Here is a 25,041-nt window from a genome sequence, read left to right as displayed (position 1 = left end):
TGTCTGGCATGTGTTTGTCCCCCCACCCCAAAAGAGACCGATAGAATAAGTTCTAGGCTTACAAAGAATAAGTCCTGGGGTCGCTTTGCTTGACTAAAGGCGGTGCTCCAGCATGGCCACAGTCAAATGACTGAAACAAGTAAAAGAGTAATACCGGACAAAATGCAGTTTCTTCATTTTTATGATCTGAGTTCAGATTCTGCTGAGGTTGACTTTACCTTTTATCCTCTTGGGGGTTAATAAAATAAATACCAGTTGAGCACTAGGGTCGCTGTTATGTATTAGCCTCTTGCCCACAAAATATCAGGCCTTGTGCCTTTAGCAAAAAGGATGACAATTATTATCCCACTAAGGTTAACCCTGTATTTCATCTTTTTGGGATAAAGTAATTACCGGTCAAGCACTGGCGTTGATATCATCAACTGTGTCCAGTCTCCTGACCGTCAAAATGTCTGTCCATCATCATCATCATCATCGTTTAGCATCTGCTTTTCATGCTGGCATGGGTTGGACGGTTCAACAGGGGTCTGGGAAGCCAGAAGGCTGCACCAGGCCCAGTCTGATCTGGCAATGTTTCTACGGCTGGATGCCCTTCCTAACGCCAACCACTCCATGAGTGTAGTGGGTGCTTTTTATGTGCCACCGGCACAGAGGCCAGACGAGGCTGGCAAACGGCCACGATTGGATGGTGCTTTTTACATGCCACCTGCACGGAGGCCTGGCGAGGCTGGCAAACGGCCACGATAGGACGGTGCTTTTTACATGCCACCGGCACAGAGGCCAGTCAGGATGGCGCTGGCAACGGCCATGTTCGGATGGTTCTCTTATGTGCCACCGGCACTGGTATCACAGCTACAGTTTCCATTGATGTTGATCGATTTTGATTTGTCCATATGTTGGAATCAGTTGTTATGATTGTTTGAGGCTGGTGGACGAGTAGAGCCAGTTACATGGCAAACTGAATGCCTTGTGGTATTTGTTCATGCCCTTTTTGTTATGAGTTTAAATTGGTCCGCAGTCAGCTTTACCTGTCATCCGTTTCCAAGCAAGGTAATATTTCCTTCAGTTCATTTCAACACGAAGAGCTCAACAGCTGGTCATGTTTTCATAGAAGGCCGCAGACTAATGACAGTCTTTGTATGATGAACAGCGACTTTACTCTTTTATTCTTTTACTCTTTTATTTGTTTCAGTCATTTGACTGTGGCCATGCTGGAGCACCGCCTTTAGTCGAGCAAATTGACCCCGGGACTTATTCTTTGTAAGCCCAGTACTTATTCTATCGGTCTCTTTTGCCGAACCGCTAAGTGACGGGGACGTAAACACACCAGCATCGGTTGTCAAGCATTGCTAGGGGGACAAACACAGACACACAAACATATACATACATATATATATATATATATACATATATACGACAGACTTCTTTCAGTGTCCGTCTACCAAATCCACTCACAAGGCATTGGTCGGCCCGAGGCTATAGCAGAAGACACTTGCCCAAGATGCCACGTAGTGGGACTGAACCCGGAATCATGTGGTTGGTTAGCAAGCTACTTACCACACAGCCACTCCTGCGCCTATACTTTGTTTACATTTAGCAAATAAATATGAAGCAGATGGGTGACGGGGGAAACCCCACCCTTAACATGCATTAGCTTCATGCTGTTACAGTTGGTTTAGGGTTATAGTAAATGGCTTGCCCAGAATTGCCATGCATTGGGGCTGAGCTAAGGAAACCCACTTGGTTGTGATATGAATTTATATATAGGCGCAGGAGTGGCTGTGTGGTAAGTAGCTTGTTTACCAACCACATGGTTCCGGGTTCAGTCCCACTGCGTGGCACCTTGGGCAAGTGTCTTCTACTATAGCCTTGGGCCGACCAAAGCCTTGTGAGTGGATTTGGTAAACGGAAACTGAAAGAAGCCTGTCGTATATATGTATATATATGTATGTATGTGTGTGTGTTTGTGTGTCTGTGTTTGTCCCCCTAGCATTGCTTGACAACCGATGCTGGTGTGTTTATGTCCCCGTCACTTAGCGGTTCGGCAAAAGAGACCGATAGAATAAGTTCTGGGCTTACAAAAGAATAAGTCCCAGCGTCCATTTGCTCGATTAAAGGCGGTGCTCCAGCATGGCCACAGTCAAATGACTGAAACAAATTAAAAGAATACAATGATGATGTGTGCTGTGTGTATATATGTTTTGCAGTTATAACGAACAAGTGGAACCATAGCAGACATTATCTTCAAAGTCCGGTTTCTGAGAACAACGAACAGTAAGTTTCTATTTTCCTGAATACTTCAACCAATATTTATTTCTCCAGTACTGTGTGTATGTGTGTGCATGTATGTCTATCTGTTTGTGTGTGGATGTGTGTATGTATGTTTGCATGTGTGTGTATGCATGTGTGTGTATGCATGTGTCTATATCAGTGCTTTTCAAACTTTTTGCTGGAGCGGAACTCCAAGGAAACATTCCACTGGCTCGAGGAACCCCTGTGCAATAATTTAATAGTCTTATGCACACATATCTGCACAGGAGACTTAAAAATTACTGCCGATTTTAGCAGTTTTGTAACTTCTTGTGGAACCCCTGGACTGTACTAGCGGAACCCTGGTTGAAAACCACTGGTCTATATGTTTGTGGTGTGGATGTGTGTGTGTACATGCATATGTGTATGTGTGTGCATTTGTGATTTTATGGTTGTGTGCATGCACACGTGTGGATGTGTGTATGTGTAAGTGTGAATGCACGTGTGTGTGTGTGCGCGCACATATGTGTGTGTAAGTGTGAATACATGTGTGTATACATGTGCATATGTGTGTATGTCTGCATGTGTGTGTGTGTGTACATGTGCATATGTGTGTATGTCTGCATGTGTGTGTGTACATGTGCATATGTGTGTATGTCTGCACGTGTGTGTGTGTACATGTGCATATGTATGTCTGCGTGTGTGTGTGTGTACATGTGCATATGTGTGTATGTCTACACGTGTGTTTGCGTGTGTACATTTGTGATTTTTTTTTTGTGTGTGTGTGTGTGTTAGCTGATGTGTTGAGTCTTTTATTTTAAATCATTTATCTTTTGATAACATTAAATAGTGCTGTTTAATTCTGGGTCAGTCTTCAGTGAACACACTCATCCTCCAGGTGTTCCAACCATGGCCATCCTATATCAGGAACTATATTTGTGTAGTCCGGTGTGGTGTCCAGTTTTTTGTAATTTAATCTTAGGCCAGCTGTGATTAGTTGACCCATTGTATTGCAAGATGTTCCACCACAATCTCTTTGTCTTCTTTTCAGGAAAAGACTACCTAGGACTACATTATATAATGTGCTTCCTGTTTAAAAGACAAATGTGAGATTCAGAAAGTTGACTGCTATTTTTTGAATGTCAAGCAACCATGTTACTCGACATTCTAGCAACATCGCTCGTATATTTTGAGTGAGGTTTGGCTGCTATTTCTTACAAGTTCAGTGACCACACAGTGGTGCCATTACTTCTGTGTGTGTGTGTGTGCATATATATATGTATGTATGCATTGATAGTGTGCACTTTTTTTTTTTAGCTGCATATGGAGCTAGCCTCCACAGAGTCCTTTCACTGGCTAGAAAAAGCTGCCAAATCTCCTTCATATCTCATCCTATTGTCTTAAAAAAGAAGGACACATTGGATGATAATGTGATTACAGATATTCACTAAAACAAAATTCTTGTTTTTTATCTCACTTGATCATTTGGCCCTGCTGTTTAAAGCATCATCATCATCATCATCGTCCTTCTGGTGCAATGTACTTTTAGCTGTGTTTATTATCTTGCATTGATTTTCATTCGACCGTTGCAGAAATACAATCCTACTTTCACCCTCTATCATGGACGACGTCGGAAAAACATCGAGCGTATCCGGATACTCTTCCTATTTGCACGACAAGTCACTCACTTCGGACGTGACTCTCAACGCTAACCCTGTCACCTCTGACGTTGCCCCGGGTGACATCCTATCAGTGTCTTCATATACTTCAACTATGCTGCAGACTCCAACTAATGAAAAGACTTCATCACCCCGGAAGAAGTGGGACCTTCAGCCATCACAGTTGGTGCTCCATTGCAACGGTAATAGACAAAGCCTGTACTTTTTTGTCCTACACTTTAAGTTGGAACCAATTGTTGTTTCCCAGATATAGGCACACCTCAGCATATGTCATTTTGAAATACGTTTTTCTCACCTGGACATTGTTCTTTTTTCTTCCTTTTTTTTCTTCTTAAGAAATTGATGGTAAAAGTAAACCTCAGCTGCAGTTGATTTATACAACTTTGTCTTAAATAATAATAAATGCGCCCTTTTTAGAGCCTAGCCAGGCTCATGGGCCCGGTTTCCGGTTTCAATGGCGTATGTGTTCCCCAGCTGGACGGGACGCCAGTCCATTGCAGCATTACTCCTTTTTGCCAGCTGAGTGGATTGGAGCGACGTGAAATGAAGTGTTTTGCTCAAGAACACAATGCGTCGCCCGGCCCAGGAATCGAAACCACAATCTTCCGATCATGGTGCTGACATCCTAACCACTAAGCCAGTGCCTCCACACAACTTTGTCTTAGTGACCATATTTAAAAGCATAAAAATAAAATTAAAAATCAAAAAAAAATATCACCCAAAAACTAATATTGAAGCGAAAAAGCCAATAAAATACATACAAACCATTTGTTGACCCTTTAGCATTCAGCCAACCATATCTGGCCCAAATATTTTGTTCCATGCTCAAACTGACCAGGTTCCCTACAGTGTCAGTCTAAACATAAACAGTCATAGGCACAGGTGTGACTGTGTGGTCAGAAGCTGGCTTCCCAACCTCATGGTTCCAAGTTCAGTCCCACTGCATGGCACCTTGGGCAAGTGTCTTCTACAAATTGCCTTGGGCCGACCAAAGCCTTGTGAGTAGATTTGGTAGACAGAAACTGTAAGAAGCCCGTCATATATATATATATGCATATATACATCATCATCATCATCGTTTAGCGTCCGCTTTCCATGCTAGCATGGGTTGGACGGTTCAACTGGGGTCTGGGAAGCCAAGAGGCTGCACCAGGCCCAGTCTGATCTGTTTCTACAGCTGGGTGCCCTTCCTAACGCCAACCACTCCGTGAGTGTGGTGGGTGCTTTTTACGTGCCACCGGCACAGGTGCCAGAGGAGGCTGGCAAACGGCCACGATTGGATGGTGCTTTTTACGTGCAACCAGCACGGAGGCCAGGTGAGGCTGGCAAACGGCCACGATCGGATGGTGCTTTTTACGTGCCACATGCATATGTGGGTACAGGACATCAATAAAAACAAAAACATAGAAAACAAACTTTTTTCGAAGAACGAAAAAAGCAGACAGAGAAACGAGACATGCAACATAAAGAACATTCTCTTCATCAGTTGTCTCCTGTTTTATCTACCCCGCGTTTCGAAGGGAAGGATAAGACGCAACTTCGTTACATCCCCATAACTTAGTGGTTCAGCAAAAACGACTGATAGAATAAGTACCAGGCATAAAAGGAAAAAGATCACTGGGGTTGATTAATCCGACTAAACATTTTTCAGCATGCTGCCCCAGCATGGCCGCAGTCTGATGACCTAAATAAGTAAATGGAAAGTACACTCACACCCTACACACACACACACACACACGTGTTTTCACATACATATACACATTTTGACAAATAGATACTTATTTCTATGAACACATTTCTACACACACACACACACACATTTCTATACACACACACACACATTTCTACACACACATTTCTACACACACATTTCTACACAAACACACATTTCTACACACACACACACACCACACACACATTTCTACACACACACCACATTTCTACACACACACCACACACATTTCTACACACACACACATTCTACACACACAACACATTTCTACACACACACACAACACATTTCTACACACACACACACACATTTCTACACACACACACATTTCTACACACACACACATTTCTATACACACACACATTCTACACACACACACTACAGAAACAGATTTCTCCAAACACATGCACATACATTTCTGTATAGACTCACACACATGTAAACTTAGCATATGTTTACACAAACACACACACAAACACACACACACAAACACACACACACACCACACAAACACACACACCAAACACACACACACACAAACACACACAACCACACACAAACACACACACACAAACACCACACACACAACACACACACACACACACACAAACACACACCACACACACACACACACACACACACACACAAACACCACACACACACACAAACCACACACACACAAACACACACCACAAACACACACACACAAACACACACCACACAAAACACACACACACACCACACACACACCACACACACACAAACACACACACACAAAAACACACACACAAAACACACAAACACACACACAAACACACACCACACACAAACACACACACAAACACACACACACAAACACACACACACAAACACACACCACACAAAACACACACACACACACACACACACAAACACACACCACACACACAACACACACACACACACAAACACCACACACACACAAACACACACACACACACACACACACAAACACACACCACACACAAAACACACACACACCACAAACACACACACCACACAAACACACACCACACAAACACACACACACAAACACCACACACAACCACACACACACAACCACACACACACAAACACACACCACACAAACACACACACACCACACACACACACAAACACACACACACAAACACAACCACACACAAACACCACACACACAAACACACACACACACACACACACACAACCACACACACACACACAAACACCACACACACACAAACACACAACACACACCACACACCACACAAACACACACACACACAACACACACACACACACACACCACACACAAACACCACACACCACACAAACACAACACACACACAAACACACACAAACACCACACACAACCACACACACAAACACACACACACACACAAACACACACACCAACACACACACACTTACACACACATGTAACCTTCATACGTTTACAAATGCAGACACACTTCTACAAGCAAACACCTTACCACACATTGTTACTATAATTGTGTCTGTTAACGAACATATATTTACACACCATAACAACATAATTAATGTGTCTGTCTGTGTGTCTGTTTTTCTTCAGATCCTCAGCCATTTTATATCATCAATTTTTCTGGAACATCAAAGAGGTACAGTAATGTTTATTAACGTAATACTCTCTCCCCCCCTCTCTCATATATGGTGTGTGTATCGATGTTTGTGTGTATTGGTGTCTGGGTATATGTGTGTGTGGGGGTGTATGGGGTGTGTGTGTGTATCTGTAAGTGCGTGTGTGTATCTGAATGTGCGTGTGTGTATCTGTAAGTGCGTGTGTGTATCTGTAAGTGCGTGTGTGTATCTGTAAGTGTGTGTGTGTGTATCTGTAAGTGTGTGTGTGTGTGTATCTGTATGTGTGTGTGTGTGTGTGTGTGTGTGTATGTATGTGTGTGTGTGTGTCTGTAAGTGTGTGTGTGTGTGTATCAGTGTAAGGGGGATGTATGGGTGTATGGGGGAGGTGTGTGAATGTGTGTGTATGTTCCCTTCCTCAGATTTGCTTGCCTGCCTTATCGGCCCTCCCTTCTATTAACAAAATCAAGCACCTGCCTGTGTCCCCCTGTGAAGCAAACTGAACTCTTCCACATCCCAACCAGAAACAATTTTCAACTTATCTCTAATTAAAAGAAACCATGATGATGCAGAACCCTTTATTTTGTCTTCAACAGGTTTCAGCTGCGTTGGCCCCTTGATAAATTAAATGTCAGCAAGAATCAAGTTGATGTCGGACCCCAGTAAGTTTTCTTTAACCCATTAACTGCCAAATTTTTTTTATTCATATTTTTTTAGCTTTGCCAAGTGTCTTAGAAGTTAAAATATTATATAGTATTTAAATTTTCGACTGGCGCAGGAGTGGCTGTGTGGTAAATAGCTTGTTTACCAACCACATGGTTCCGGGTTCAGTCCCACTGCGTGGCACCTTGGGCAAGTGTCTTCTACTATAGCCTTGGGCCGACCAAAGCCTTGTGAGTGGATTTGGTAGACGGAAACTGAAAGAAGCCCGTCGTATATATGTATATATATGTATGTGTGTTTCTGTGTCTGTGTTTGTCCCTCTAGCATTGCTTGACAACCGATGCTGGTGTGTTTACGTCCCCGTCACTTAGTGGTTCGGCAAAAGAGACCGATAGAATAAGTACTGAGCTTACAAAGAATAAGTCCCGGGGTCAAGTTGCTCGATTAAAGGCGGTGCTCCAGCATGGCCACAGTCAAAATGACTGAAACAAGTAAAAAAAAAAAAAATGTGAATTATTTTGGAAATTATGTTAAATTTTTTGAAAAGTCCCAAATAAGGATTACTGAGCCAAAAAAAAGCATATCCTTTTCTATTCAATTGCAATAATAAACATTTAATTTGTTTTTGAAACTATAGTTTTAAAAACAAATGTGTATGAAGTATCAATGAATGATATCGATGGGAAATGCCAAAAAAAAATAGTTTTCAAAATGTAGGCGTAGGAGTGGCTGTGTGGTAAGTAGCTTGCTTACTAACCACATGGTTCCGGGTTCAGTCCCACTGCATGGCACCTTGGGTCAACTTTGCTTTTTATCCTTTCGGGCTTCAATGAAATAGGTACCAGTTGAACAAGTGATCGACTACTCCCCTCCCTCCAAATTTCAGGCCTTGTGCCTATAGTAGAAAAGATTATTATTATTATTATTATTATTATTATTAACAATGATAGTATCCACTTGTTCAGAAATTTTTCTCCAGCTGCAAAACGAAACCCTTGTATAATGTTTATGTATTTTTTTTTTTGTTTTCCAGTAAAGTAGAAACCGTCCATGTCTCCTGTACTGAAGCCCCTGGTGTTGAAGGAATCTACATTTATGTGACAACAGCAGATGAAGTTTTAGTAAGATAACATTATTGTTGTGTTGTTGTTGTTGAAATAACAAAATAGAGAGTGGGGAATGGTGGAGAGTGTAGCATCCTGGACTGAATTTAGAATGTAAAAATGTAAAATGAAAATCCCATTGAGTTAGACCATATCCTCTGTGGATCACATCCCTACTTCTCAGCATAGTCACCATTTCTCTCAATGGTAATGTTCCACCTTTGAATGAGAGTATCTCTCTTTTCTCTCTTTCACTTGTTTCAGTCATTTGACTGCGGCCATGCTGGAGCACCGCCTTTAGTCGAGCAACTCGACCCTGGGACTTATTCTTTGTAAGCCTGGTACTTATTCTATCGGTCTCTTTTGCCGAACCGCTAATTGACGGGGGACATAAACACACCAGCATCGGTTGTCAAGCAATGCTAGGAGGACAAACACAGGCACACAGACATACACGCACATATATATATATATATATATATATACACACACGACGGGCTTCTTTCAGTTTCCGTCTACCAAATCCACTCACAAGGCTTTGGTCGGCCTGAGGCTATAGTAGAAGACACTTGCCCAAGGTGCCACGCAGTGGGACTGAACCCGGAACCATGTGGTTGTTAAGCAAGCTACTTACCACACAGCCACTCCTGCGCCTGTTTGGTATGTATCCCTGCCCCGTAAAATTCTGTTGACTGTTCTTTGAGCCACTTCTTCACTACCTCCACACTCACTAGATTTAGAGTCTTCAGACTATCATCTCTTTAGCGCCATGAAAGAGGGCTCGAGATTCCATTGATGAGGAAGTGGCTCGAAGAACAGTCATCAGAACTTTACGGGGCAGGGATACATGCTCTCATTCGAACGTGGAACATTGCTATTGAGAGAAAGAGTGACTATGTTGAGAAGTAGGGATGTGATTCACAGGACCAGCTTCATTTTGATGTATGATACATGTTCCTGTGTTGGTAATTATACCTGTCCTAAACAAATTGGCATTACATTTTGACTCACCCTCGCATATATATATATATATATATATATATATATATATATATATATATATATTTAACCCTTTTGATGGCAACCCAGCTGAAACCACCTCTGGCTCTGTAGTACAAATGTCTTGTTTTCATAAGTTTTGAATTAAAATCTTCCACCAAAACTTAGTTGCAATTTATGTTCCTAACACTAGCTGAATGATAACTAAGTTATTTTACTAAATTCTTTGTTATATTTAAACTAATTGAAAGAAACACAGAACATCCTCAAAATAAATACAGTAACGAAAGGGTTAAAAGATGATGATATGTACACATATGCACATATTCACATATAATGACTGTACAGTCAATATGTCAATATATAGTCACTTTAAATAGCCAATCTTACATTTTTGTTTTGCTTGTGTTGTTGCTGTTGTTCCAGTTAACGTTGATTGTGTTTGGATTCACTATGTTACTCTCTTTCCTGTCATTAGTATGTTACTATTTCAACCTTTCTCTATTTCAGCGACTTCATGTCTTACCAAACCCCGTCGTTCCTAAAACTAGTCCTGGTCGACCACCACTGCAGGCACTAACCCTGAATGTCCCAGACGACCGAGCAAATCTAGGTTCGACCAAGCTGAGTAGCAAACACTCTGTGATTACGAAATCTTACAGTTCAACCAATCTGACGTCTAAGAATCCTGCAACCTCCAAGCCGGTCACTTCAGCCAAACTGTCTGCCGACCATCCTGCGACCTCTAAGTCTGTCAGTACAACCAAACTTAGTGCTGAACGCCCTATCATCTCCAAATCTGTCTCTTCAACGAAGCTGTCTGCTGGTTCTGCGACCTCTAAGTCTGTTAGTTTGACCAGGCTGAGTTCTGAATGTCTGTTGACTGCCAAATCTAGCAGTTCTTCAACCAAGCTGCATGTTGAGAGTACCGTTTCCTCCAGCTCTATGACCTCAACCAATCTTAGTGCCGAATATCCCAAGACCCTCAATTCTCACGGTTCAGCTTTCCAGAAAGACAAAGTGACTCTGCATCGGTCTGGCATTGAAGTGGGAACAGGATTACATCCCTATTCTTGTGATGTTGCTAAAATGTCGCCCCAACTTAACGTTTCTCTCACTGAGAACAATATCGCATTTCATCTGGAGGAAAGCTCCAAACTGGCTTGTATGTACCCTAATGTTTGTATATATATATATATGTATATATATGTGTATAAGTACCCCTTCTTTTTGTGTGTGTGTGTGTGTGTGTGTGTGTATACACACAGCAGAATCAGAATTGATATCAGCACTGATGCCACATAAAAAAGCACCCTGTATACACTGTGGAGTGGTTGGCATGTTAGGAAGGGCATCCAGCTGTAGAAGCCGTGCCAAAACAAACAAAGGAGCCTGGTGCATATATATATATATATATATATATATATATATATATTCTGCTGATCACCTTGCAAATGTGTGTTGCTCCCTGTGTCTGTATGTATGTATGTATATATATGTATATATATGTATGCACGTGTTTTGATCTGTGTATACTATGTGTATACATGCATGTGTGTATAAGTTTGTATATTTATGCTGCTGTGCATGATTCTGTGTGTATGTGTGAAGTGTGTGTCGTGATGTTTGTGTATGTATGTAAATCTCTCCTAAAACGTATATTATTTTTTTTTTCAGGTAATTATTTGGAAATCACCAACAACGGTCAACAGACAGTACAGTGGAGCCTCGATAACCAAATGGAATTTCCTTGTTTTTCAAATGTAAGATTGTTTTCGCATGTGAAGCTCACGAACTGCGTATCGGTCACGTACTTGTGTACAGGGTTGGTTTTGTGCCTATACTCTTTTACACTTTTACTTGTTTCAGTCAGTTGACTGCGGCCATGCTGCAGCACCGCCTTTAGTCGAGCAACTCGCCCCCCCCCGGCACTTATTCTTTGTAAGCCCAGTACTTATTCTATCGGTCTCTTTTGCCGCACTGCTAAGTGACGGGGACGTAAACACACCAGCATCGGTTGTCAAGCGATGTTGGGGGGACAAACACAGACACACAAACATATACACATACATATATATATACATATATACGACGGGCTTCTTTCAGTTTCCGTCTACCAAATCCACTCACAAGGCTTTGGTCAGCCCGAGGCTATAGTAGAAGACACTTGCCCAAGGTGCCATGCAGTGGGACTGAACCCAGAACCATGTGGTTGGTTAGCAAGCTACTTACCATACAGCCACTCCTACGCCTATGTCTCTATGGAAAGATTTATTTTTCCCTGGATGAAAACTGCAGCTTCTGGTTTTACAATGATACACATAGGCGTAGGAGTGGCTGTGTGGTAAGTAGCTTGCTAACCAAACACATGGTTCTGGGTTCAGTCCCACTGCATGGCATCTTGGGCAAGTGTCTTCTGCTATAGCCCCGGGCCGACCAATGCCTTGTGAGTGGATTTGGTAGACGGAAACTGAAAGAAGCCTGTCGTATATATATATATATATATATATATATATATGTGTGTGTGTGTGTGTGTTGTGTGTCTGTATTTGTTCCCCTAGCATTGCTTGACAACCGATGCTGGTGTGTTTACGTCCCCGTCACTTAGCGGTTCGGCAAAGAGACCGATAGAATAAGTACTCGGCTTACAAAAAGAATAAGTCCCGGGGTCGAGTTGCTCGACTAAAGACGGTGCTCCAGCATGGCCGCAGTCAAATGACTGAAACAAGTAAAAGAGTATACAGGCGCAGGTGTAGCATATAAGGGCAGCCGTGGCTGTGTGGTAAGAAGCTTGCTTCCCAATCACATGGTTCTGGGTTCAGCTCCTCTGTGTGGCACCTAGGGCGAGTGTTTTCTACTATAGTCTCGGGCTGACCAAAGCCTTGTGAGTGGATTTGATAGACAGAAACTGAAAGAAGCCTATATATATATGAGTGTGTCTGTGTTTTTCCTCTCACCATCACCTATCAACCAATGTTGAGGTGTTTATATCCTTGTAACTTAGCAGTATGGCAAAAGAGACCAGCATGGAAAACGGATGTTAATGATGATGATGTTTTTATTACATAATTTGAATTTTATACAACCTTAGTGGTGTCATTGCAGACTTGTGTATTGTTTATAATAATAATAATAATAATAATGAAATTATTGTATACAGTGCTCAGGTGCACCACAACTTGTCAGAAAGTGCATATAAAGCACATGCACTAATGTACAAATGTCTGGGAAGCGAACAATGTTTGAGTCAGATACATGCTTGTGTGTGTATGGAGGGGAGAAAAATCAGGTGTAGTGTTGGCAAATCTCAGAAAGCATGGAAGTTTTGAAGGATGCAGTGCTCCGACAACTAACAACTGATGCCAGCATATACCATCTTTATCTCTTACTTGTTTGTCATTAGACTGTGACCATGCTGGGGCAATGCCTCGAAGTAATTCGATGGTAAGATGGTAGTGTGACCATTAAGATGACCGTAAAAGGTATTTGCTATTAGGTACATTTAACCCTTTAGTGTTCAGATTACTCTGTTAAATCTAATACTTTTTCCCTCAAATTGTTTTGAATTAATCATGCATTATGTTATATCTTTGAGGTTTCAATGATGTGATTGTTTATTTTTAGAATGGCATTGTAGGTTAGGAGTGAGAGGCTAGATATCACCAGTTTGAATATAAAACATGTAGAATATATTGGGCCGGATTTGGCCGGTTTAAACACTAAAGGGTTAAAAGTAATTTTGACAATGTTTACAGATTAAAATGTTTTCCGGAATCGCATAGACAATCTTTTCCTTAGGATATGAGCACTATTTTTTTAATTTCTTGATGATTACTATTATTATTATTATTATTATTATTATTATTATTATATTATTATTATAATATTTTTGCTTTATCTGCAGAATGAAGGCAAGACGACTGTGATGAGATCATATGATATGTTCAAAATATTTGAATTGTCAGGGTTACTATTCAGTGGACAGACCTACCAAGTAAGTGACTGTTGTGTGCAAAAACGGTGGGAGCATGTAGCTCCTATCCATGACCCTTAAACTAAGCAACAATTGCGTGTGTGTGTGTGTGTGTGTGTTAGGGGTGGAGATGGGGCTATTAATATCATTAAGTTGGCATGCACTGACTTTACTCTTTACTCTCTTTTACTCTTTTACTTGTTTCAGTCATTTGACTGCGGCCATGCTGGAGCACCGCCTTTAATCGAGCAACTCGACCCCAGAACTTATTCTTTTGTAAGCCCAGTACTTATTCTATCGGTCTCTTTTGCCGAACCGCTAAGTGATGGGGACATAAACACACCAGCATCGGTTGTCAACCAATGCTAGGGGGACAAACACAGACACACAAACACACACACGCATACATATATATATATATATATATATATACATATATATATATACATATATACGACGGGCTTCTTTCAGTTTCCGTCTACCAAATCCACTCACAAGGCTTTGGTCGGCCCGAGGCTATAGTAGAAGACACTTGCCCAAGGTGCCACGCAGTGGGACTGAACCTGGAACCATGTGGTTGGTAGACAGGCTACTTCCCACACAGCCACTCCTGCGCCTACTTTGTTTCGGTTACTTTTGAAAATAACGAAGAATTTAGAAAAATAATTTTGCTTTTAATTAACCCTTTGGCATTCAGATTATTCTGTCAAATGAAGTTCCTATTGCTCCACATTGTTTTGAATTAGTTCTGTGTTAATTACATTGTGTAGCTTCAGGATTTTCAATGCTGTGATTGTTTCTTTTTAGAGGGACATTGTCGGGTAGGAGTGAGAGGTCACATCAAGCTGGTTTGCGCATAAAACACTGAAAATATTTTGGGCCTGGCATCCGTGCTAGCGGGGTGCAAACTGGTAGACAAGAAAGCTGCACCAGGGTCCAGTCTATTTTGGCTTGGTTTCTATGGCTGGATGCCCTTCTTAACGCCTACCACTAGAAGAGTGTGGTGGGCCTTGTTTATGTCCCCAAATTCACACATTTATTGCAGCAGTCCTTCAGTTTTTCTAAGCCCTGTAAAAGGAACTTAGAAGGTTAGGGGCTTCCAGACAGGCCTTTCATGAAGGTGGAAGATAACTGTAGAAAAGATTGTTGTTGCTTAGCCCTGGGTCAGCTTTGATCTGGGAGACCTCTTGTCAAAGACATTTCACCCCTATCCATCAAGTTTATTTTACAACGATATTGGACTACATTAGCTATAGTTGGAACTTTGGTAGTGGTGGTGTTGATGATGGTGGTTGTGGTGTTGATGATGGTGGTTGTGGTGGTGATGATGGTGGTAGTGGTGATGGTGGTGATGGTGGTAATGGTGATGGTGGTGATGGTGATGATGGGAGTTGATGGTGGTGTTGGTTGTTGGTGGTGCTACTGCTGAAGGTGATGATGGTACTGGTGGATGTTATGGTGGTATTATTAGTTGTACAGATTGGGTGAGTGTTGTGGTAGCAATAATTGTGTTAGTGATGATGATGATGATGATAATGGTTGTGGTGGTGATGCTAGTGCTGGTAGTGTCTGGTGGAGTGTTGCTGTGACTCCATCGATTATAATGATGCTGACTTCAACACCAATGTCTAAAATATTTCTCCTCCTTCATCTTTCAGGTCCCAATAATATTTTACCCACAAGTGTTTCTGGATTGTACTTTTGTCTGTCACCAAAACTGTCTCCTCAAATTCACCTCCACCTCTGATGATACTTGCTTAACTCACCCATTCACACTCCAGGCTGTAAGTACACTGTACAACTCTCTCTCTCTCTCTCTCACACTCACTCACTCATCACTCACTCACTCATCACTCACTCATCACTCACTCACTCATCACTCACTCACTCACTCACTCACTCACTCACTCACTCACTCACTCACTCATCACTCACTCACTCCTCACTCACTCACTCACTCACTCCTCACTCACTCACTCTCTTTATTTCTCTCTCTCCTTCCTTTGCTTCTCTTTTTCCTCTCTCTTCCTCCCCATCTTTCGTTGCTTTCGTTCCCCTCATTCTTCTCTCACTCATCTTTTTACAACTTCTACCTCTCTCTCTCACTCTCATGTTCTCACATTTTCTCTCTCTCTCACTCTCATGTTCTCTCTCACTCTCATGTTCTCTCTCTCTCACTCTCACGTTCTCTCTTTCTCTCTCCTTCCTTTGCTTCTCCTTTTCCTCTCTCTCCCTCCCCATCTTTCGCTGCTTTTGTTCTCCCTCATTCCTCTCTCACTCATCTTCCTACAATTTATCCCAGTTGCATTACTATTGGCCAACTCACCCAGTCTTTTGCCTCTGGCTGTAAAGACAACCTATTTCTTTACTACCCACAAGGGGCTACACACAGAGGGGACAACAATTGATTACATCATATTTTCATATTTTTATTTGTATACTCTTTTACTCGTTTGTCATTTGACTGCAGCCATGCTGGAGCACCGCCTTTAGTCAAGCAAATCGACCCCGGGACTTATTCTTTGTAAGCCCAGTACTTATTCTATCGGTCTCTTTTGCCGAACCGCTAAGTGACGGGGACGTAAACACACCAGCATCGGTTGTCAAGCAATGCTAGGGGGACAAACACACACACACACACACACACACATATATATACATATATACGACAGGCTTCTTTCAGTTTCCGTCTACCAAATCCACTCACAAGGCATTGGTCGGCCTGGAGCTATAGCAGAAGGCACTGAACCTGGAACCATGTGGTTGGTTAGCAAGCTACTTACCACACAGCCACTCTTGCGTATATGTAACTTTCCAAGAGAATACACACCTTGCCCTTACTTTTAGTTGGCTGTCTTTTCTGCTTTGATATATTCTTCTCTGAAGCTATGAAGCCTCAGTTAAATATAATGTTTCCCAAATATTTCAGTTAAATAAACTTGGCTGAGAACCATTCCAAAAGCCTGACTCCCCCCTCCTTGCCCTTTATCACCTCAGCTGTTTGTGATTCTTTTAACTTAGAACGAGTTCTTTTCTCCAGTTCTGTACTATTTCTGTAGTTATAATATCTATAACTATTCCTTCTCTTTAGTTTCTCGACAACGATGTCCTCAATCCAAAGATCGCCTCTTCAACTGCAGAAATGTTCATGCCGTCATTGAAGTAAGTCACAGCAGTTTACAATTATATTTTTTGTTTCTTTTTTTTTTTGTGCCGGTGGTACATAAAAAACACCATCCGACCGTGGCCGTTTGCCAGCCCCGTCTGGCACGTAAAAAGCACCCACTACACTCACAGAGTGGTTGGCGTTAGGAAGGGCATCTAACTGTAGAAACACTGCCAGATCAGACTGGGCCTGGTGCAGCCTTCTGGCTTCCCAGACCCCAGTCGAATCGTCCAACCCATGCTAGCATGGAAAGTGGACGCTAAATGATGAGGATGATGATGTCCAACCCATGCCAGCATGGAAAGCGGATGCTAAATGATGATGATGATGATTATTTTTTTTTAAAATGGTTACTTTTTGCTCCAAACAAACCATTTCTATTGTTTAGAAATATTGCATTGGGTTTTCTTTTTCAAAAGAATTCTTATTGTATTTGCAACAGTAGTCAACAGACAGTACAATGGAGCCTCAAAAACCAAATGGAATTTCTTTGTTTTTCAAATGTATGATTGTTTTTGTATGTGAAGCTCATAAACTGTGTATTGGTCACATACTTTGGTACATGGCTGGTTTTGAGCTTAACCCTTTCATTACTGCATTTATTTTGAGATGCTCTTTGTTTCTTTCAATTAATTCAAAACTTACGAAAACAAGACATTTGTACTACAGAGCCAGAGGCAGTTTCAGGCAGGTTGGTATCAAAAGGGTTAAATATAACAAGGAATTTAATAAAATAACCTAGTTATCATTAAGCTAGTGTTAGGAACATAAATTGTGACTAAGGTTTTGTGGAAGATTTTTAACAAGACATTTGTACTACAGAAGAAGAGGCAGTTTCAGCCAGGTTGGTATCAAATGGGTTAAATATAACAAAAAATTTAGTAAAATTGCTTAGTTATCATTAAGCTAGTGGTAGGAACATAAATTTTGATTCAAAACTTTTGAAAACAAGACATTTGTACTACAGAGCCAGAGGCAGTGTCAGCCAGGTTGGTATCGAAAGGGTTAATCCAGTTTCTGTATATTTGAGGTGACTTAATCTAAGTGTTATTGACATTCTTTTTACTTTACATAAGATACTTTTTACATTCTACTGTTGTCTTATTGCTATTTATTTATGAGTATTATAAATTTTATTGGTAAAATATTTTTCTGAGAACAAATTACAATTTATAGTGTTGTTATTATGGGAAATTATTGCTCTACTTTATAAGTTTTTGCTTTATGAGCAGTCTCCGGGAACAAATTAACCCTTTCGTTACCAACCCGGCTGAAACTGGCTCTGGCTCTGTAGTACAAATGTCTTGTTTTCATAAGTTCTGAATTAAAATCTTCCACCAAACCTTAGTCACAATTTATGTTCCTAACACTAGCTTAATGATAACTAAGTTATTTTATTAAATTCCTTGTTATATTTAACCCTTTCGTTACCAACCTGGCTGAAACCAGCTCTGGCTCTGTAGTACAAATGTCTTGTTTTCATAAGTTTTGAATTAAAATCTTCCACCAAACCTTAGTCACAATTTATGTTCCTAACACTAGCTGAATGACAGCTAAGTTATTTTATTAAATTCTTTGTTATATTTAAAGTAATTGAAAGAAACCCAGAGCATCTCAACAGAAATACGGTAACAAAAGGGTTAACCCGTATAGGGAGGCATTACTGTATATATATATGATTAAAGGGACATAATGTAATGTTATACCCTGTTATGTTCTCTGTCATACGTTTGTTACTAATTGTTTAACACCGATATCTTTCAGTAACACCAACTCGAGTTTGGAGGTGAAGTCAAATGTTATGGCATTTTATCCCTGCCATCTGGGTGAAACACTAAAAACAAAAGTTATTATCAAGAACCGCAGCCAGCAATCTATAAAGGTAAGCATCCCTCTTTCACTAACAGACTTTCTGCTAAAACCCTGGTGTTACCGACTTACGAGCAGGGTCTTGTATCCGGTTTAGAACATCCTGGTACCTGCTTTTGAAGTTCAGGTGGTAGTATAGCTTTTGTTAAGCTATACATAAAAATAACTACAGATGTGTGGTAAGTGAATCGAATCATAGTCCTTAGAATATGTCATGGTTGGATTGAATGTTTATGTAGATTTGCCATTACTATTAGTTTACCATTCTACTCATTTCAAAAAGAATATTTTTAGTCTTAGAGGCATTCAATTAATTTTAATTTAATTTTTGTTTCTTGTTTTCACAATTGTTATTCTAATCTTTATATATAAAAGTCTAGTTGTGTGTCTGTCTCCTACGATTTAGATTCCTAACTACTCACACATTTTGCGGTGCAGTGTAACCAAAACCGGGTATCTTATAGTCGTGATTCATATCGAGCCCTTCTGGGTATTAGCGCGCTTCTACGATGAGTCTACGATTTAAAAAAAAATTTACCATTTTTTTCCATTTGAATGCATTTTTTTCGCTATTATATGAGGGAAGTAACTCTCTAAAAATGTATTATTAAATCTCAGAATGTAAAAAGTTACAGTAACACCCCCCTTTGAGATGGCTATCATACTTTACATCTCTAAAAATGCTTATATAGTTATTTCCCTTACAAACCTGAGCAACGCCGGGTGATACTGCTAGTAATTTATAATTTTTCTTTTTATATAAAATGTAATCCGTGTATTTGAATCATGTAAAAGCAAATTTTCTTGCACGTACATATATTTATATATGTACTCACACACACCATATTAATCTATTGTATATTTTTCTCTCTCTTCACCCATTCTGCTGCAGGTTGCTATATCTGACGAAGATAGTGATTCTCCTTTCTCTGCCAATGTGAAATCATTTACCATTAAGTAAGTGACTCTAGATTCAATCTTTATTGTCGTATTTCATATCTTCCTGGGTTCAATGCTGTGTATCTATCCTCCTGGGGTGAAATTGCAAACCAGTCATATACTGGGCCAAAACTAGAAATTTTCATTATTAACATTGGTTATCATCATCAATAGTAGTAGCTGTAGTGATAGTCGTGGTGGAGGTGGTCGTGCTGATGATACCTGTAGGGGTGGTCGTGCTGATGGTACCTGTAGGGGTGGTAGTGCTGGTTGCAGTGATATGAATGAATTCATTATCTGATCATAATTATTCATTATTTCCGTGTTTTGATCAATTTGCACCCCCCCACCCAAACACACACCTCCACCTTCCTCATTGTCGTCCTAATTTATTCCTGAATGTGTGTATTTCATACTAGAGTTGGGACCCTTTATTTGCAAACTTAATAATTGTTTCTCTTTGTATTGGTGGATAACGACATTAACCCTTTCGTTACTGTATTTATTTTGAGAAGCTCTGTATTTCTTTCAATTACTTTAAATATAACAAAGAATTTAGTAAAATAGCTTAGTTATCATTCAGCTAGTGTTAGGAATATAAATTGTGACTAAGGTTTGGTGGAAGATTTTAATTCAAAACTTATGAAAACAAGACATTTGTACTACAGAGCCAGAGCCGGTTTCAGCCAGGTTGGTATCAAAAGGGTTAAATATAACAAAGAATTTAGTAAAATAACATAGTTATCATTCAGCTGGTGTTAGGAACATAAATTGTGACTAAGGTTTGGTGGAAGATTTTAATTCAAAACTTATGAAAACAAGACATTTGTACTACAGAGCCAGAGCCGGTTTCAGCCAGGTTGGTATCAAAAGGGTTAAATATAACAAAGAATTTAGTAAAATAACATAGTTATCATTCAGCTGGTGTTAGGAACATAAATTGTGACTAAGGTTTGGTGGAAGATTTTAATTCAAAACTTATGAAAACAAGACATTTGTACTACAGAGCCAGAGCCGGTTTCAGTCAGGTTGGTATCAAAAGGGTTAAATATAACAAAGAATTTAGTAAAATAACTTAGTTATCATTCAGCTAGTGTTAGGAACATAAATTGTGACTAAGGTTTGGTGGAAGATATTAATACAGAACTTATGAAAACAACACATTTGTACTCAGAGCCAGAGCCGGTTTCAACCGGATTGGTAACGAAGGGGTTATATATTTGTATATGTATATATATTTGTCCAGAATCATGTTGGACGCAGAGGAGGAGAGAAAATAGTAATTCAGTGAAGGAAAAGTAGTGAGAGTAATAGCCCTGACTGAGAGAGAGTGAGAGAAAGGAAGGAAGGGGTGAAAAGAGAATCAGCATTTCAGCTCTGTGTATGTATGTGTATATGTGTGCGTGTGTACAAGGGAAGTATGTGAATATTTGTGTGATTATTATGTACCTTATTTATATATAAAATACTACAATTAGCTGTCATTATTGATGGCACGTGGTCAGCTAGTGATATAAGAGTTTGTGTGTATCGGAGCATAAGAAAAATGTTTGTGTTTACAAGAGCCAGACTGGAACAAGTATTGGTATAGTTGGTATGGTTGACTTGAAAATGCTACTCCAGTATGGCCACAGTCCAATGATTGTTTTTTTTTTTTTTTTTTTTTCTTTCACTATTTTCCAGCTCGAAAAAGCTCGTGAAGCTGCCCGTCTATTTTACACCAACGTGTCAAGGGTTCGTACAAAGACGAATGGTCTTCTCTTCGGGCACTGAATCCCTGGCTTTGCTGTTGTTTGGGGTCGGCGTGGGAACACTATCAATGTCGACAACAACAGCAATAACAACAACAACAGCATAGAACGGTGGCTGCTGTTGCAACGACACTGCCCTAGTAACTGCACTGCTCCAGCTGGTGCAGCTATTTTCATCTGCTTTAAACAATAAAGGTCACAACAACAACAACAACATCAACAACAGCTGCTGCTGTTGCAATAACAGGAAAAGAAAGAAAAAAAACATTGAACAAAACAAAGAAAATTCAAAGAATCTTTAATCCTCATTGTATTTATAATAATGATTTCCTTTAATAAATTATTTCTTTAATTATTAAGTAATAATAATAATAATAATAATATTAATAATAATAATAATAATAATAATAGAAATAATAGTTATAATCCTTTCTGCTAAAGGTACAAGGCCTGAAATTTTTGGGGAGGAGACTGGTCAATTACATTGACCCCAGTGCATAACTGGTACTTAAGTAATAATAATAATAGAAATAATAATTATAATCCTTTCTGCTAAAGGTACAAGGCCTGAAATTTTTGGGGAGGAGACTGGTCAATTACATTGACCCCAGTGCATAACTGGTACTTAATTTATCAACCCTGAGAGCATGAAACGCCAAGTTGACCTTTGCAGGACGTGACTCAGAATATACAGACAGATAACAGACTAAGCATTTCGCCAGGTGTGTTAACGATTCTGCCAGCTCACAGCCTTAATAAAAAAGTAATAATAATAATAATAATAATAATAATAATAGTAAGAGCAATAATGAATAACATTTTATTTTTTTTGATATTCTTTTATTTGTCATTTGACTGCGGCCATGCTGGAGCACTCGCTGTGTCTTTCCCAGCCAAAACTGAGTCCGTCCAGAACAGAGGTGAAGAGATATGGGAAGAATTCTTCCTTTGGCGCTTTCTCTCTGTTGTCTAGCTTATATGGCAAACCAGCTAACTAGTCTTCTGTACTTTTATCCTTATGCTTGTTTCAATTATTGAACTGAAGCCATGCTGGGGCCCAGCCTTGAAGGGTTTACTTTTAATAAAAAAATTTTGCTTTTAGTAACTATTTGAAAAAAATCCTCCAACAAAATTAATTTTGAAACCAAACACGCACAACTCCAGGTGTTAAAATAAATTTAAAATAAATAGGTATTCCTGTCGTGTTTGTGTGTGATTGCAACAAGTAAAAGACATGTATATATATATATATATATATATATATATATATATATATAGGTGCAGGAGTGGCTGCGTGGTAAGTAGCTTGCTAACCAACCACATGGTTCCGGGTTCAGTCCCACTGCGTGGCATCTTGGGCAAGTGTCTTCTGCTATAGCCCCGGGCCGACCAATGCCTTGTGAGTGGATTTGGTAGACGGAAAATGAAAGAAGCCTGTCATATATATGTATATATATATGCTAGGGGGACAAACACAGACACACAACCTCCCCCCCCATATATATATCATCATCATCATCATCATCATTTAGCGAAAGCGGACACTAAATGATGATGATGATGATATATATATGGGGGGGAGGTTGTGTGTCTGTGTTTGTCCCCCTAGCTTTGCTTGACAACCGATGCTGGTGTGTTTACGTCACTTAGCGGTTCGGCAAAAAGAGACCGATAGAATAAGTACTGGGCTTACAAAGAATAAGTCCCGGGGTCGATTTGCTCGACTAAAGGCAGTGCTCCAGCATTGCCGCAGTCAAATGACTGAAACAAGTAAAAGAGTATATATATATATATATTATATATATATATATATATATATATATAGGTGCAGGCCTGGCTGTATGGTTAAGAAATTCTCTTTGTAATCATGTGGTATTGAATTCAGTTCCTCCACATGGCATCTTGGATAAGTGTCTGCTGCTATAACCCTAGGCCAATTGAAGCCCTGTGAGTGGATTTGATAGACAGTAACTGCATGGAAGTCTGTTTTGTGCGTGTGTACGAAGTCCCCTCCACCACATGACTGCCAGTGTTGGTTCGTTTGTCTCCATCACTTCTAGAATAAAGAATAAGTGTCTGTCTTGATTTGTTTCAACTAAACCCTTCTAGGCTGGGGTCCAGCATGGCTTCAGTGGAATGATTGAAACAAGTAAAAGAATTAAAGAGCAAAAGACCAGCTAGCTGGCTTACCATATGGCCTGATAATAGAGAAAGTGCCAAAGGAAGACTTCTTCTCGGGTCTCTTCATCTCTATCCTGGACAGACCCAGTTTTGGCTTTGAAAGACGTAGCCAGCCCTAAGTTATTTCTAAATGCAAAACCATTATTATTAAGGCAGTGAGATGGCAGAATCATTAGCATGCCAGACAGTATGCTTAGTGGCCTGTTGTCTGTCTTTGTTCTGAGTTCAAATTCTGCTGAGGACAAGTTTACTCCTCATCCTTTTGGGGGTTGATAAAAATAAGTTCCATTTGAGCACTGGGGTTGATGTAATAAACCAGCCCCTTTCTCCCCCACCCCAAATTTCAGGCCTTGCATCTAGAGTAGAAAGGATTATTATTACTATTAAGGTGGCAAGCTGGCAGAATCGTTAGCACGCCAGGTAAAATGCTTAGCAGTATTTTGGCTGTTGCTATGTTCCGAGTTCAAATTCTGCTGACAGTATGCTTAGTGGCCTGTTGTCCGTCTTTATGTTCTGAGTTCAAATTCTGCTGAGGTCAAGTTTACTCCTCATCCTTTTGGGGGTTGATAAAAATAAGTTCCATTTGAGCACTGGGGTTGATGTAATAAACCATCCCCTTTCTCCCCCACCCCAAATTTCAGGCCTTGCATCTAGAGTAGAAAGGATTATTATTATTATTATTATTAAGGCGGCAAGCTGGCAGAATCGTTAGCACGCCAGGTAAAATGCTTAGCAGTATTTTGGCTGTTGCTATGTTCCGAGTTCAAATTCTGCTGACAGTATGCTTAGTGGCCTGTTGTCTGTCTTTATGTTCTGAGTTCAAATTCTGCTGAGGTCAAGTTTACTCTTCATCCTTTTGGGGGTTGATAAAAATAAGTTCCATTTGAGCACTGGGGTTGATGTAATAAACCAGCCCCTTTCTCCCCCACCCCAAATTTCAGGCCTTGCATCTAGAGTAGAAAGGATTATTATTACTATTAAGGCGGCAAGCTGGCAGAATCGTTAGCACGCCAGGTAAAATGCTTAGCAGTATTTTGGCTGTTGCTATGTTCCGAGTTCAAATTTTGCTGAGGTCGACTCTACTTTTCATCCTTTTGGGGGTCG

At 40.2% G+C, this 25,041-nt stretch overlaps 1 protein-coding gene across 3 annotated transcripts in view; it reads left to right on the top strand.

The window, feature by feature from the left end:
- LOC115224499 overlaps nt 1-22,051 on the top strand; it is a 69,419-nt gene extending 47,368 nt beyond the window's left edge. For all 3 annotated transcript variants that reach the window (XM_036513214.1, XM_029795408.2, XM_036513213.1), the window contains exons 28-40: nt 2,208-2,274; nt 3,843-4,111; nt 7,271-7,316; nt 7,890-7,955; nt 8,990-9,077; nt 10,569-11,223; nt 11,736-11,821; nt 13,963-14,052; nt 15,690-15,815; nt 17,123-17,193; nt 18,962-19,079; nt 19,959-20,023; nt 21,689-22,051. In XM_036513214.1, the coding sequence (XP_036369107.1) occupies nt 2,208-2,274; nt 3,843-4,111; nt 7,271-7,316; nt 7,890-7,955; nt 8,990-9,077; nt 10,569-11,223; nt 11,736-11,821; nt 13,963-14,052; nt 15,690-15,815; nt 17,123-17,193; nt 18,962-19,079; nt 19,959-20,023; nt 21,689-21,863 (1,922 nt within the window). In that variant the 3' untranslated portion in view covers nt 21,864-22,051. The remainder of the gene's footprint in view (nt 1-2,207; nt 2,275-3,842; nt 4,112-7,270; nt 7,317-7,889; nt 7,956-8,989; nt 9,078-10,568; nt 11,224-11,735; nt 11,822-13,962; nt 14,053-15,689; nt 15,816-17,122; nt 17,194-18,961; nt 19,080-19,958; nt 20,024-21,688) is intronic.
- Nucleotides 22,052-25,041: the final 2,990 nt, after the last annotated feature.

This window comes from Octopus sinensis, linkage group LG25, assembly GCF_006345805.1.
Source record: "Octopus sinensis linkage group LG25, ASM634580v1, whole genome shotgun sequence".
In the NCBI taxonomy this organism is placed as follows: Eukaryota; Metazoa; Mollusca; class Cephalopoda; order Octopoda; family Octopodidae; genus Octopus; species Octopus sinensis.
The sequence above is the reverse complement of the archived record's forward strand: the minus strand, read 5'-3'. Positions and strand labels throughout refer to the sequence as shown.